This window comes from Taurulus bubalis (genome assembly GCF_910589615.1).
Source record: "Taurulus bubalis genome assembly, chromosome: 2".
Lineage (NCBI taxonomy): Eukaryota > Metazoa > Chordata > Actinopteri > Perciformes > Cottidae > Taurulus > Taurulus bubalis.
The window spans coordinates 9,031,297-9,047,441 of record NC_136590.1 but is presented as its reverse complement, the minus strand read 5'-3'; the positions used below and the strand labels follow the sequence as shown (position 1 = coordinate 9,047,441).

Sequence of the window (16,145 nt, the reverse complement as noted above, 5' to 3'; positions counted from 1 at the left end):
TATGAACAGATAGAGGAACGAGTTCACATAAATAATGAGAATTTTTCATGAGGTCCTGGATGAAGTTTTCAATAACATCTTTGCTGCCTTGTCCTGCACTTTGCATTTCACCCTGGGAAGTGTGTTTATGTTCTCCGAAAGTATTTTTCATTGAGGCTAAAATCTTGGATTGGGTTTTGGTTTAGTTACAATATGTATTACCATAGTGACCTCTCGAGGAAAGCTAACGAAAGATAAACATTGCTACTCAGAAAAAAAGCATTATTACTTTATTTAGGTGTGTGTGTGTGTGTGTGTGTGTGTATATATATATATGTATGTATGTATGTGTATATATATATATATATATATTTTTTTTTTTCTTAAATGTCAATGTCAAATTTGTATGTCTATACATCTATGCTCTTTAACAATTACTATGAAGAAGCCTAGTGTTGCCATCTACAGGCTGCAATGAAAGGCATCATTGAGTATCACAAAGCCTCAGCGCATGAGAGGTCTGGGTAAAGCAGTATTACATATTAATACCCCAATTGGCTGTACAGAACAGGAGCCAAGTGTAACAAAGCAACAGAAATGATAAAGAAATAATAATATTGTTAAAGAGATTCTGTTGGACACTGACTGGCATTTAATAGATATGCTGCATGTAATCTGGGCTCGACAGGAGGTATGTAAAAAGGAAATAAGATGATGTCTCTATTTTGAATGCATGTCATAAATGTAATACATTTATCATGTCGTTACAGCGCCACAATCAGTAACTGACGACCAATGATTATGGTCCATTTCTTGCTTTTCAAGGGCCCAGATGGGAATCCCGGAGACAAAAGGGGCCCCTTCACTCTCACCCAGCAGCTTTACAAGATTCTCATTAGTGCTCTAAATTGAACCATGTGTGTCCAATTTGTAATTGCAGCCTTCTACACAACGAGGGGTGACGCAATGTATTTGATAGAGAAAATGTCTACTCTATTAAATGCCACTCAGTTCTCGACAACAACAACACTAAGTGAGATCATTTAGGCTTCTAAGGACATATATTAACGTTGCTCATGCACAATCGTAGTTCTTTATTTCATGTGAAGATGGTTAAGCAACAATACAAAGTTACGGTAAGGCCAAGCAACTATACAGAAATCAAACTAGCTTACACATTAGTGATTTAAATAACTGCAGTGAACAACATTTAGTTCACGCGATTCAAACGACCACTTGAATGGACTGAACCCTGCCTGCTGTGGTTTACACATATCTTCCTGGCTGAGGGACGGGTACAGTTCCAATGTTTGTGTCAATATGTGGTTGCCCTCGACACGCTCATGTGGCCGTGTGACTCAGGGGGACATGTTGCACAATCTTTGAGGTTAAAGTGTCCCTTATTTTGGCAGCTCAGGTGAGGAGTGTTCAGGAGCTGTACGAGTGGCTCTACAGTGCAACTGAAAGTGCTTTACATATGGTTAATAAATACATTAGAATATCATTTAAAAGCACAATTGAAAAGAATACATATTTAAATAAAATTGGCTGATTCCTTTCTTCTTTATGTTTTCATTGGAAAAAGAGACTTTTGTACATTTTAACACTGAACACATGCTGTGAATTACGTCCTTGATCACTTACATTGGAGGCACAAGAGATTCCTTTCCAGCCAGTATGTGAAAAACAATGGTATGTGAATAAAGTTGTCCTGTTTCAAACATAATGATCTGAGATCAGATTGAAGAGGGATAACTAATAATACATTCATTACCAAGGGAACAGAGGAGGACTTCTTTGTGAAGGGCACTTTTGAAATGTATCACCATATTCTCATGAACTACTGCACTTGTGCAAATTAAATATCGTGTGAATTTATATCTCAGATAATTATAAAAAATTAAATTGACAATTTTGCGGGGTTGGTTGAGTCACACATACATACATACACACGTTTTCTGGTTAAATAACAGCGGTTAGAGCTCAGGCTTATATAATCTTTCATTTTCATCTAGGTGATGAAACACTAAAAACATTCTTCACATGAACAACATATGGCAGGAACAGACCCTTTGATGAGTGATTTGTAAAACCAGAGGTATAACAACAGGTATTTTCAGCTCTCCCCAAACAGAAAATGTCCCTTTCATGTTCCTCCAACTTGCTACTCACAATCTGAAACAAGGGTGCAATTGTGGTTGTCACCAAACAATGGCATTTTTTCTTTTTCACTCTCTAAATTCCCCATATCATCCCTACACAGATGAGCAATTTGTCTGTCATGAGGTCTCGGGCATTGACCCACTCTGGCCCTATTTCCCTGACAACACTGTTATTAGCGGTAAGCCGAGCCAGTGGCAAATGAATCTGCCCACTGTTCAGGAGGCCAGGGCTCTTTTCAGCGATTAATTTGATAAATATATTAATTATGAATCTGGATGACAGTACAATCAGATCGTCAGGCTTCCAGACTTGGCCTTTGTGATAAGTCTGCTTTGAGATTGGGTCTCCTCGGGTTTCAGGAGCTGTCATCCCCGGGGCTCAGCCTCTTATCAGCGCCTGACCCATTCACTGGGTAATTTCCTGTGTGTTGTAATTAAATGGAGGCTTTCTGATTGCAAGTGACTCTCTTTAAGAGGTGCTTCTTGGGTTTCAGGTGAAAGGGATATTCAATGGACTGGCTGTCTCGCCTGCTCTCTGCAGGACGCGTACCTTTTTTAATGTGGCAGCTTTAATGTCAAAATGTTGTTGCTTCATGAGGAAGAAGAGCCTCCTCAAATCCTGTTGGATGTTTGTCTGTCTGGGTATAATCCAACACACAAATGAGTACAACTGGTTGGTTTCATCAACATTGATTTATTTTTTTCTTGTTGCTGGCCCGCAGGTTAACTCGGCACAAAACCAGTTGCATTTAACACTAAATGTCTGTTTCCTGGTCTGCTGGGATTTTCTTGCCACTGTTGAAGCTGCTGACAGTGGATTATGGACATTTATTGTAGGTGCTGACTCTGCCCGTCCATCTTTGTTTGTATACTGTTACATAACTGGCAGACGGACATCCTGAGCCCGCCCTGGGTCCTGCAGCAGCAGTCCTGTCAACTGCAGCACCAAATACAGAACAGTCTGGATTGTTTTCTTCAATGGTTCACCAATGCAGATGACAAATGTATGTATTTTAAAGTTTCTGTTAAAGCTGCACTGTAAAGTCTGGATCTTTTTCCCTTTACTGTAAGAATGCAGTTAACATAAATGTACATTTGCTTCCATTGGATGTTGTTCATACTTATTGCATTTCTTTCTCTTTTTTTTTATAGTGAGAGATTTTGGAGAACCTGATGACAATCTGCATTTTATCTTTGCTAAAGAAAAAAAATGAGTAAGGCTATAGCGGGGAAACTCAAATGTACACACATGAACTGCATGATATTGTTCTATTTTAATTCCCTATCAGTAGTAAAACCCGCATTCTCAGGAGTGGGATCCACTGAAAGCTTGAATTAGCTCGGCTGCGCTGCCTCTGGAGACACAAAAGGTTCCCCCGCCGCCCTCTTTCACTTAGAGGCCTATAATTAAAATCAAGTTTTTTTTTTTTCATATGGCTGCTGAGCGCCATTAATTCAGAGAGTGGGAGCCATAATGGAGCTTGTGGCTCCCGGGGTAGCACTGGGGAAGAGGTGGGGCAGTGGCTTTTCAACATTAATGGCTGACGTGTGTGCCTGCCGGTAATCTCAACAAGGAGTGAAGTGGCTTCATCCCAGCTGCAGAAGCAGGACAATGGCTCCCAAAACACTGAAGAGATGAAATGGAGTTTTGTTTTGGGCCCCTTACGCTGACCTGTGACATTTTAAAAGTGGGCTCACCTTTACTTGCCATTACTTTGTCCATAAAATCAAGAATATGTGTCTATTTTAAATCACTTTTCAGAAGCAGAAGCATCTTATTTTATGAAGGATCCAATGTCTTTGTGCAAATAAGACAACTATTTGGACAGAAACTGAGACGGCACCTTGTTATTTCTTGGAGAATAATAATAAAAAAAACTTGGTAATAATCGTCCAGCTTGTTAGACAGCATCTTGGCTAAAAGTCCGATCTGTAGGTCACCTTTTGGTCCCAATATATCAAAATCATTCTGCTATCCATGACAAGCAGACATGCAATTTACAAATGCCACCCAAGGAGGCGTGGACTATCAATAGCAGGAATTTGATAAAGTACATAAAAACCGCACTGACCTTGCTTTGCCACTAGGAGGAACCACTGTTTTAATTTTGCTGCAGTTGTAGTTTATTGCTCATCCATGGAATAACAGAGCAACAGAGGCTTTGGTCTGACTGCAATATGGCTGTGTTTCAGTAGATGGCAGGAGTGCATGGTTTAATAATGACTGGACAACAGTGATTTCTAAGCTATTGAGCAGGATTTTACATACATAATAAGACTTGTAAACAATGTGATAATGAGGCCTAACAACTGAGTCTCAATTCAAGGAAATGCAGCCTGTTCTGGTGGTACATTTAAAATATGTTTGTGTATTGATAGCTCCATTACATTCCTTCAGAAACTTAATACAGTTCATCTTTGAGGATCTCAGAGCCTGGTATGTTTCACCATAAGAAACCATAGTGGTGGTTCCATCACTGCGGGCTGCTGCATGGGGACACCAGAGGTTAATTGTAGTTTCTGATGAGTGACTGTAGACGGAGCAGCTTCATGCAAACGGGGGGGAAAACAAATTACACTCTGATATTCATGTAATCATGCTGATATGAAATTAATTTTCTGAAGCCAAAATCTGCTGTCATCTCCTTGTTGCATTCTGTTCATGCTGGCTATGATAAGCCGGAAATAAAAGAATAATTGCGCATTAGCGTTTGTAATTAAGGTTTCTCTCAAAGGTGAATAGAACACTAATGGAAATTTTCTGGGATTCATTAAATTACTGTGAAATCAAATTAGAGGAGTAAATTAATCCTTGCAGTGAATTAGATCAGTGAATGAGAAAATTGACTTTTCAACACAGAGCATGCGATAAGTAGGCCGGATTGGTAGAACAGACACACAGCAGGTTGTTGAGCTCACACGATTATCAAGGATGGATGGAAACGGCTCGTGTTTAACCAAAGATGTTAAATGTGCGACATACATTTACATGTAGGTGGTGGTGGGGGCATCCAGAGGAGCATATTATTATCATATTTAATATCTGAGACAAGAGAAGTACCCTTAGCTCAGTGCACATGGCGTTTATTCCTAGATGCTCCTGTACATTGATTTATCCTCTCAGTGATGAACTGTGCCACGATGCTGTTGCCTCCCGCCACTGTATTTTGCAGACATTCCCACAATGCGCCGAGAATATCTGTCTAGGTTTTGCAGTGAAGCACAAAGTAATGCATCTCAGAAAGATCCCGTTTTTATTGAGTGCACCAAAGCGTGCCAGCGTACTGTTTAACATACTGCTTAAGATTGATGATGATAAAGATACGCCTAAAACAAAAGAAGATCAATATCAGTTTAAGTGCATGAGTATTTTCACTGCTTTAATTAGCGTTGTTAGTTTTTGAGTTCAAGCAGCCAGTGGAGCAGAAGCCAGCCCAGACTTCAGCTCTGGAAAATATCAAACAAGTCCTATAAGTCTGCATCAATAAACAGTCGTCATTGACACCAATAATGACAGAAAACCCATTTGACAGTTGGCAGGGTCCGGATGATATTTAATAGAACAATGTCAGGGGTTTTATTTCTAACTACACAATTCACATTGTTTAAAACAATTAAATGTTATTTTAAGGGAAAATGTTAGTAGTCACGCTGCTGGTGTGAACACTATCGGCGGTGTTTCAGTTTAAGCAACATGTTTTCACCCCACTAGCGTCAGTTTTGGACGTTGACAGTTTCCACTTCTTACATGCAGTGTCTTCAAAATAAACTTCTGTCTTCATGGGCATAAACACTTATTAGGTTGAAATACTAATGCTTCATTTAGTTTTGTATGGGACATGAACAGGGATTTCCTCCGTAAAAGTCCTTTGTTAGTTGGCCCTGCCATTTGAGCTAGCTTGTAGTTTGGGTTGCGTTTGCATACAGACGCTTCAAGATGCCTTCATAGAATTTGTATTTGACGAGTTGGGAGTGAGACCAGGTTGCTTTATTACGTGTTTTTTTTGTTTTTATTCAGTCAACATATCATTATGAAGATAGGTTTTCTAAAAGTATAATTTATTGTGGTCCAATGTCTCCGCTGCGCATCGGGCCTAACAACTCCCTTGAACAGTACATTATTGCACGACACAGTACTGCCTCGAGTACCTTATTGCTTAATTATGGATTCTCTGGATGCCTGCCTTCACTGTCTATGAAACAGGTTTCAGTTATAGTTCATTGCTTGCTGACTAACATAAATCACTCAATCTAAGACAGTAGACGCAACCGGTCTCTTAGAAAACAACGTTTCCCCTTCAAATGACTGTTTTTGAATCACGAAATTATCTAACGGGTGTCGGGAAGAAAGATTTGATTTCCCACTTCAGTGTAGAGGAGAAATGTAATCAAGTAAACTGCATTAGAAAAAAATGCAGTGTGTGCATTTCAATACAGGGAAAGCATGTATTGGAAAGATTACAAACAATGTAATCCTTAGCTGTATGTTTATCTAAACGTCATTAAATCCAAACACTCATGTCTGTGTCAAGTAGGTGATACTTTGAGAATTGCTGATAAGAAGATCAATACATTGCAGATGATGTTTGCTTTCAGCTGTTTGGTGTAGCACAGGATGATACTGTGAACCCATCTGTGACATAAACAGATGAAAGACAGAGCGCCTCACATTTGAGTTGCTAAATAACCTGGATTGATGCCTTCAAGGGTGAATGTGCAAAAACATATTTTATATTGTAATGTGGTGCAAATCCCTCCATTTTCAAACTCTGTGGCCCTTTTTCTCCTGTCAACATCGACCCAAAATACAGCTCTTTCCTTTAAGGTTCAACAGTTTCACATAATGTACGTCTGACTCCATTCTACAGAAGCTGAACAGATATATTTGCAGAACACTGTCCAGCTACAGATACAATAGCCAAAAAGCAAAACCTCCTTTCTGAAAAATTCACTTTTTTGAGAATACTTTAAAGAAACTTTATTTGTTAAGGATATCCAATACATAATACAAAATACCCCATTAATACAAAAAGAAAAATACACAAAGTGCAGGAGGTTATTCCCACTTTTCCTGGATAATTTTGCAGATAGGAGGTTTTGCACTTATAGCCATCGATAATTGCTTGGCTTTATGGTCCAAATATTAACAAAGAGGCTAAAAGCAATTCATCAGTAAACGCTGACATCCTGCTATACTAAAATCCTTTGCTTTTGCACTAGAGACAGTTGCCTTTATTTGCAGCCTTGAGCATGTTGTCACATTGCCTTAAATTAATTCCTTAATGAAAATAAGCTTGCACTCCAACGCCAAGTGCCTAACAGTTTTCTGATGTATTAATTGCTGATGGCGAGCTCCGGCCTCAGTGCTGAGTTTCCTCGACATCGCCACAGCTAATGTGGAATGACAGGCGCTTCAGATTGTTCAGGAGGGCTTTGGTGGTGCAGCGCCCAGCCAGCAAAAGGACACATCAGCCTCATCAGGGAAGCTTTTCTAACAATGCTCAGGGTGTTACGTTGCTACATGATTGTATTATTGTTCCTGCAGTATATTGATGTAGCGGGTCCAGGTGGCGCTAATTTTAAGTCATTCTGGATCATGCATTATAATAAACAAGGCGATGTGGCTTGAAAGCAAAGTCTTTATCTTTATTGTCACTCTGGCTGGAGTAACATTTTTATTTAAGGGGACATCAAATGGAAATACTGCTAAAAAAAGGAGAAGAAAAGTAGTGGTTAGGTTTTTTTTTAAATGTATTTATAAAGCACTTTTACAAGAGATGGAACTCAAAGTGCTTTAAATAAATAAATAAAATGCCACACATTCAAATAAGGGCAGACAGTAGATGCTAAAACAAATTAAATAATTAAAAACAAACCATTAAGAATAATTTGAGAATTATAAGAATAACTAATAATAATAGAGTGGCGTTATAAGACAAATTAAATTAACAAGTTCTTTAAAATGTTCATGTTTAAAAGATATTCCATAATTTTGGAGGATACAAAAAAAACTGAAACAGAGATGTATGATTGATACTTTTGTGCTAAGCTAAGTTAGCTAGTGGTAGCTTGACAGCTTCACAAAAGGATCCAGCAGCTTTGGACAACTTCTTTGGCACGATATGTTTTTTTTTTTTACTCGGACATGCGAGCATCAAACAGGTTGCAGTAGTGACGGCTGAGCCAGAGGTATCAGGAAGCTGGCATCTCAGCATTAATGTTAGCAGTGTCAACACCTTGCAGGTTGGCATTTCACTGTTTAAATATGAAGTGAGTGAGTCTTCTTCCTGTCTTCACCTTTATGAACTCTATGAGCCATAAGACCGCTGGGCTTCCAGTCAGCTCATACACTATGTATGCACTCGTCTGAGTTACATAACACGTATTCTTAAGTTACCAATTGATTTTCACCAAGTTCTAAAGTAAGTTCCTCTCAACATAACAATCTTGCGTCAACACGTGAGCTAAAGCACACATCTAGGTTTAACATGTACACCAGAATGCCCATCCGAGGGAAGTCAAGTGTGCAATTGGAACTGGCAGAGAATTCAAATCCACTCTGTCACAGCAAAAAGGAGGAGTGCTGCAGGCTTTCTCTCATCCTGCCGTCTCTCACAGTCAAGTCCTGCACTTGTTAAATCTTCTGACAAGACGTATTATCTTCAAAGTGCAGACCTGCAGATTTGAGATGTTTCGAACAGAAAAGATTCCCGCAGAAAAGTAACATTTGAGGTGATACAAACATTCATATTTACACACTTAAGACGACAATCAATGGTAAGAGGCTTTCACCATGGATTAAAATGTTATTCAGAGGTGAGCTGTGACGACCCCTCCCTTCCACCAGGGGTCTGGGTCCTGTTTGCTTTATGTTTTTTCTTGCAGGCTGATGAGCCACACCCTGGTGGCTGCTATAGACATAACACCTGAAGATGGAGGGGTCGCTCCCTTGACTGGCTGGCCGCTCTCCTGTGGGCGACACTGCAGCTTATTTTGTCGGTTTGTTTAAGTTAGTTGTGTTACTCTTTAAATGAATGCCTATTTAGCGCTTTTAACTCATCTGGTCTCTCATCAGTGTTGCAGTCTCTGAGCCTGATTGTGACAGAGAGATTTGGAGGCATCTAGTTGTGAGGTCGCAGATTGCAACCCACTGAAACTTCTCCCGTGTGTCAAGCGTGTAGGAGATTAATGGCTGACGTGTAAACATGAAAACGCATATAATAAATAATAAAAAAGTGTTAGTTGCAGCCCTAAAGTCAACTTGTAAATAAACCAACCGAAACCTACCGCACCCACATTCACAATATGTAGAAACTTTCGACTCATTTGAACGATCTATCATAGTCTCATCTCTCAAACATTTTGTGATGGACGGATGAAGTCACTTAGGACAAATGGCTATTTACCTGGATTTCCCCCCTAACAATAGGCAATTAGATGCGCTTGACCAACATCAGACAAAGGAGATGCTGTGCTGCATTCATTCAAGGTGATATCATCACCTGAGGCCAGGAGGCGTCAGTCAAAGCCCATGCGTCCACCTCCAGACAGGCCTCATTTCCATGGATCTGCTGAGACTCGATGCTCTTCTCAAATCAAGCCTCTTTCAGGTGGAATAACGGAGGACATTTTGTATCTTTGGAAAAACAACATCCATATTTATCAAAAGCTATTTCCGTACACGTCTGTCTAATGTGGCATGGTGCTTAATGGGGATGTTTGCTTTGTTCTGACTGATGCATCTCTAACAAAAAGCTCAACACTTTTTGTAAGGAAAACCTGACAGCTAGAGCAACACAACCATCACGTACAATACCCTCACCCAAACACCTCCATATCACGCAAAGATATATTTTTAGAATAACTTTTTTTTCCACAAACGTTATAGTCTGTGGAGCTGGCATTTGATCATGAAAAGAATAATTAAAGTGATGCCTATATTAAAAAAAAAGCTGCTCTGATGCATGAGATCAACTGGTGGCTCTGTGCTGATAAGGCCTCTGAACTGACAGGAGAGAGCCTGTCTCCAAAGGCTATAATGCTGGTAGGCATCCATCATAGCTAAAGCCTCACTCTGGGCAAAGATGGTGCTGCATTTCAGCTTAATAACACCCAGCAGCTGGCAGGGTTGTCTGTCCTTCCCCTGCAGCCGCCTTCTCTTTGCATCAGGAGCAAACATAAGCCCACATCAACATCTACTCCACAGACGGCATTACAGGATGCATTTTAATGAGCCACCTTTTTTTTTTTTAAAAGGAGAATCTCCCCGGTTTTCTCTCCTGTTCACCTTTTGCCAACCCGGAGAGAATGACGAGAACACGATGGCCTGCATGGTGTCACATCTCCAGTCAAAATACAATGTGCAGCAACTATAACTCTTTCCGCCCACACACTCTCACTCTGACACCTCCCCACCCCCTCTTCCCGCTCATCGCAGCCACATCCTCCACCTCACCCTGCTCCAGTGCTTTCAGTGTGGCTCACGTGCTGCAGCACACTCCGATGGGTACCACGCTTCACAGGAAAGATTCTCCCCACTCAAGTCCAGAGGGGCACCAGAGTGTGGGGGCGTCATCCGGCTTCCAGAGGAACGGAAGATGTTGCTCCCTATCAATCTGATGAAGCAGACTTAATTAGTTGAGATATTTGAGCGTACATGAGGTTTGATTATCAGTTTTTTAGTTCAAAATGAATGTCTGATTAAATTAACTTTTTTATTTTTGTCATCTTTTTTTTAAATATTTGAATCCAAATATGTGCTTCTCAACAGGATATTATGTGACAGTTTCCTTTATATGTTGCCTTTAATTTGTCAACTGTCATTGCAGCCTCCAGGTCTCCCTTGAAAATAAATAAAAGGAGAACAGGAAAGAAGCAAAAGGAAGAGAAAAAAACACTTTGAACACACAAAACAATGGTGGCATATTAAAAATATTAATGAAAAAATGTGTTCTAAGTCAAATAAAAATAAGTAATTTACTGTTGAATCTGTTAGACGGGTTTTTCTGCAAGTTTGATTTGTGTGAAAGGAATTAAACGATCACTGCAATAATTTCCCTTTTCTAGTAGAAATCCCCACTTAACTCGCGTGCACGTTCTTTGTGTTTCACTGTTTCTCAGAGGAGACGGAGGAGAGCTCAAGTAGCCCACACACTGTGCGGTGTGTGCGGAGGGGTGATGCCTCGGGAGCGCATCACAGGACGACAAAACCCCACTGCAAGACGCAGTGCCAGAATAGAGCCGCTTTGGCACGAGAGCTGGTTCTTGTAGGGGAAACGGGGGGAGATCCTCTCTACGAAGCCCTAAACACACTTCTTATCATGCCGGATTCCTGCTGATCATCTTTGCTGGCTTGCATGTAGTGGAGAGAGAAGAAGAAAAAAAGGGGACCTCCACCGGTGGAGAGATCTGGGGATGCATGGACACGGTTATGGGTGATTAACGCCGTTCTGCAGCCGCAAAACAAGACTGGATATGCACACAAAAAGTGGAGATAAGTGAGTTTCGGGGCCCACAGGATGGACACTGCGGAGGTGATCCTCTCTGTGTTGGTGGTTGTGATTATCATAGTGTCGTTGCTGTCCAACGTCCTGGTGCTGATCTGCTTTCTGTACAACCGGGAGATCCGCAAGCAGGTCCCCGGTCTGTTCAACCTCAACCTCACCTTCTGCAACTTGTTGCTGACCGTGTCCAACATGCCGCTCACTTTGGTGGGACTCGTGAGTGAGGCTCAGCCGGGAGGAGACGGCTTCTGCCAGATCGTGGGCTTCCTGGAGACCTTCCTGTCCACCAACTCGATGCTGAGCATGGCAGCGCTGAGCATCGACAGGTGGATCGCCGTGGTGTTCCCCCTGAGGTACCACTCCAAAATGCGCCACAGAGACGCGGCTTTTGTGCTCGGGTACACGTGGGCGCACTCCGTGTCCTTCTCCACGGTGGCCACCTGCTTCTCTTGGGTGGGATACCACCGGCTTTACGCGTCCTGCACCCTGGCCAACCCGAGGGCGAACAGTCGGACCCAGTTTGTTATCTTCACGGTCTTTTTCCATTCCTTGACGTTTTTCCTGTCTTTTATAGTGCTGTGTGTCACATACCTCAAAGTGCTTAAAGTGGCAAGGTTTCACTGTAAGCGGATCGACGTTATTACGATGCAAACTTTGGTGTTGCTGGTGGATATACACCCCAGGTGAGCCCCTTTTTAAGTTATCATGTGTATTTGTATTGCTCGGACATATATATTACCCAATATCAATCTGTACTGTAGATTCATATTTGGATGACAGATGAGGGGGTGTCCAGATTGTTCAGTTGAAAGGGAGCATTTAGGAAAAAAAGAACAAAGTGTACCCCCCATCAGTAAGAGTATATGCAGCCATAACTCCTCATCATATTGATTAAAGACTGAAATGTTGCAGTTAAATAATGATGCTTTGCCATTTTTGACTTTTATTCAGAGGGAAAGCAAAATCTGATTATATTGAAATAAAAAGCAATATATAGTCTCTCTCTCTCTCTCTCCGCTGTAGATTGCTGTGTATAAGGTGCATACTGGAGTTCTAACTCCTGCCTGTCTTAACTCACACTGATGACCTCCATTTCATTAAATATGACTGGAAGCAGTGTGTCATCATGACATCACAGCCTCACACACAAACTGTTGAAATTGTAATTCGTGGGGATCCACACTTTGGGATGCATCAGTGCATCACAGCTCAGCCTCATATGTAACCCCTGCACAACACAAATACAAACAGGAATTCACCCACTCCTATACTGTAGCTGTCATTTATGATATTTCTAGAGACACTTTGTGGTCTTTCCTCAATGTGTGTCACTTGTGTTTCCAGTGTTCGCCAGCGTTGCCTGGAGGAGCAGAAGAGGAGACGACAGAGAGCGTCAAGAAAGATCAGCACCTTCATCGGCACCTTCATGCTGTGCTTCGCTCCCTACGTGATCACAAGGTGAGAGAGAGACCCTTGCAGGCGGGAGAGGGAAACCACGCTGGCACACTGCGGCGTACGCAGCCCTTTTGTTCTGCTGGTATCCCCCAAACCTCCCTCCTCTGCTGCCACCCCCACCCCCATCACTTCCTCCTCCTCCTTCCTCTCTGCTTACTCTCCACCCTGGCCAGAGTTGGAAGATGAGATTGGCTGACCTTGTGATAAGTAATATGCCTCTGCTCTGCTGTTGCTGCTGCATTAGCACTTTTCTCCTCAAGCTCGTCGGGTGCATCAGTTAGTCAGGTGCAATATCCACGAGCATCAATAACTGGAAAAGAGGAGATGTGACATGAGGCCAATAGGGTGTGAGACACATGAGTGATGTACGAGTGGACTGAGAAAACACTTTGTGTGTAGAATCATGCAAATCGTGCCCCAAACATACCACTTGAAAATTGTAAATACAAACTATTTTGGACATTGTGTCATTTCCTGTTACTAATATGATTAAATATGTTGATAACTTGCACACTAACTGCCAAAACAAGATCTGTGGATGACCCGATGAAGACCAAAAGTTAAATTGGGTTGTTCAAAACAAGGTTTTTTAATATAGGTAAGTGTTGACCTCTACATTACCTCTATAACGATACCAAATACTAATCATCACAGTTAGTATAGCAAAATATCAACTTATTTAACTGCCTTGTATTATAAGGAAATTACCCAATATGTGTAACTTCAGATGTCCATCCAACTACGACTTTAGAAGTTCACTGGAATTTAAACATCTGGTTTTAGGATACTTTATTTGTCACTTTTCCAGTGGAGACATGCTATTTACTAAAATCAGGCTTTGAATTAGTTGTAGGAGGGACTATTTGTTTTGTAATTTAGGTTAAACTCTTTATCTAATCATTTTAACCAAATGAGAAAAAGATGACGATGAAAAGACTGTCAAGTAGGATTAATGAATCCAGAGGATTAATCTTGAGTTTTATCTTGAAAATATCTTTCATTAAAATGGAAGAAGCTGGCGCGCATATATATATATATGACCATGAATAAACAAAGTTAAAATTTGAGTTTTCATGTACTTTGACAATGAGCCCTGACAGTCTGATGCGTTGTGAGTAAACTGGCAGTAATACATGACCATAACAGCACTGTACAAGCTCTCATTCTACAAATGACAGTTTCACTAATGACAATCTGCATTATTACGCCACAAGCTCCTGCACAGCCTCTCTGATGCCCATTTGTTCATCATGTGAATAGTAAAAGCCCCGCTGTGCGCTGTGGCAGCTGACTTAACCTGCTGTTTGCCCTGGTGCTGTGGAGTATTTTGGCAAATGCCAAAGATGGCTGCTGGCCCATATAAGGCCAGTGCTAATGTGCTGACAGAGCTTGATTGTGGGCAGAGTAATCATACAGAGTGCAAGAGAAGAGGATCAGCCATTCTTATTTTTTTTTTTTTTTACAATTTATGACAGCATGTGTGGTAAAATGGTTTTATACTTGACAAAAGAAATTTGTGAAAGCACCAATTTGATGTCTTTTATGAGTCACTTTGTGATGCAGACAAAAAGCATAGCTCCTTATGTAACCTTTTAAATAAAATATACAGTATTTGAAGCACTTCGACTGCTGGAAGAACTCACTGTCCTCTTTCCTTTATGGGTTTCTGCTTAGCCCTATATAATACTGTATTAAATAACAATCAGAGTTAATTGGCTGGTTTCCTGACGCTCATTACTGCAACGACAGGTCTGTTGTATTCTTCCAGTGGCTCTGCCTTTCTCTTTTTATCACATTTATGCTGTGGGCTGCAAATGAGAAAAAGTATAGCTTCACGCTGGAAATCCACACGCATGAGAGAAGGAGGGCGAAACTACATGTAGTTTCACTTGACTGCTGCCTAGATTTTTTACTTTAACAATAACTTAAGACATAGTCTTTACATAACTGCGGCAGGAGAAAAAAACTGCGGCCAACGACAGAACAAAAAAAAAAGTTGTGTGCAAACAATGTCTTGCAAAATGTATTTATATTTCCGCATAACAAGCTCAGGGCATGCAGGCCTTTTCAAGCTTGTTGACTTGCCTCCCCCCCCCCTGCTCTCTCTCTCCCACTAACCCTCTCTATTTGCTTGCCTGCAGGATTGTGGAGTTATTTCCAGCGGTGCCTATCAACCCCCACTGGGGGATTGTCTCCAAGTGCTTGACTTACAGCAAGGCGGCCTGCGACCCCTTCGTGTACTCCCTGCTCCGGCACCAGTACAAGAAGACGTGCACCGACATTATCAACAGGCTGCTGAAGCGTAGCTCCTTGAACGCATCGGGGCGTGGGCACGAGACCCAAGTACACAGCATACCCGCCGCAGAGTGACAGGGGCCGAGTGTTGACCCCGGCAACCGTCAGGGAAATACAAGGCTGATTTATCTTCAATGAAGAGGAGAACTAATATTGGTTGTTCCTGTCCACGTCTGCTTGAATTTGGTCTGACGAGCCGAAAAAATGAATACAAAACCCCCAAAAAAACGTGACTACAGACAAGGGCAAATCCTTGCACGGGAATACCACTGTGCTTGCATACTGAGTTCCCAGAACAGCAGATCAGTGCAGTGAGCTTGAGAGGACAATAAGCAACGGCAGATTTCACATCCACCTGGAGAGACAGATGTGCTCACCCAAGAAGAACGACCAGTTCCTATCCTCATTATGGAATCTTTCAGTCTGATCTGCTGTTATTATTTTCACATTACTCTGCTATATAGTCCTATTATCTTTTAAAAAAAACAAAAAGGATAGGAAATGGCTGTGTGTCTGTTTTAGTACGTGCAAAGTGTTTGCAAGTGAATGGTATGTTCATAATGTGTGTAGCACTGAAAATTAACCAAAACGTGTCAGTCCCCAAATTGTATTACAGATGAAAACATACAGCAGACAGCGCTGCTGCACATTTAGGCTCAGGTTCTAATCAGACTTGATGGAGGTAAAACACATACCCAAATTAACACATCTAAAGTCATTTTATTTTTGTAGTTGAATTGCCTTTCTAGTG

At 41.3% G+C, this 16,145-nt stretch overlaps 1 protein-coding gene across 1 annotated transcript; it reads left to right on the top strand.

Moving 5' to 3' along the window:
- Nucleotides 1-11,647: 11,647 nt before the first annotated feature.
- LOC306749887 (G-protein coupled receptor 26-like) lies at nt 11,648-15,469 on the top strand (the record flags this gene model as incomplete). Its single annotated transcript, XM_079233236.1, has 3 exons — nt 11,648-12,327; nt 12,989-13,102; nt 15,241-15,469. The coding sequence occupies exons 1-3, from the start codon at nt 11,660-11,662 to the stop codon at nt 15,467-15,469; spliced, it is 1,011 nt and encodes a 336-aa protein (XP_079089362.1). The 5' UTR covers nt 11,648-11,659.
- Between the last annotated feature and the right edge of the window lie 676 nt (nt 15,470-16,145).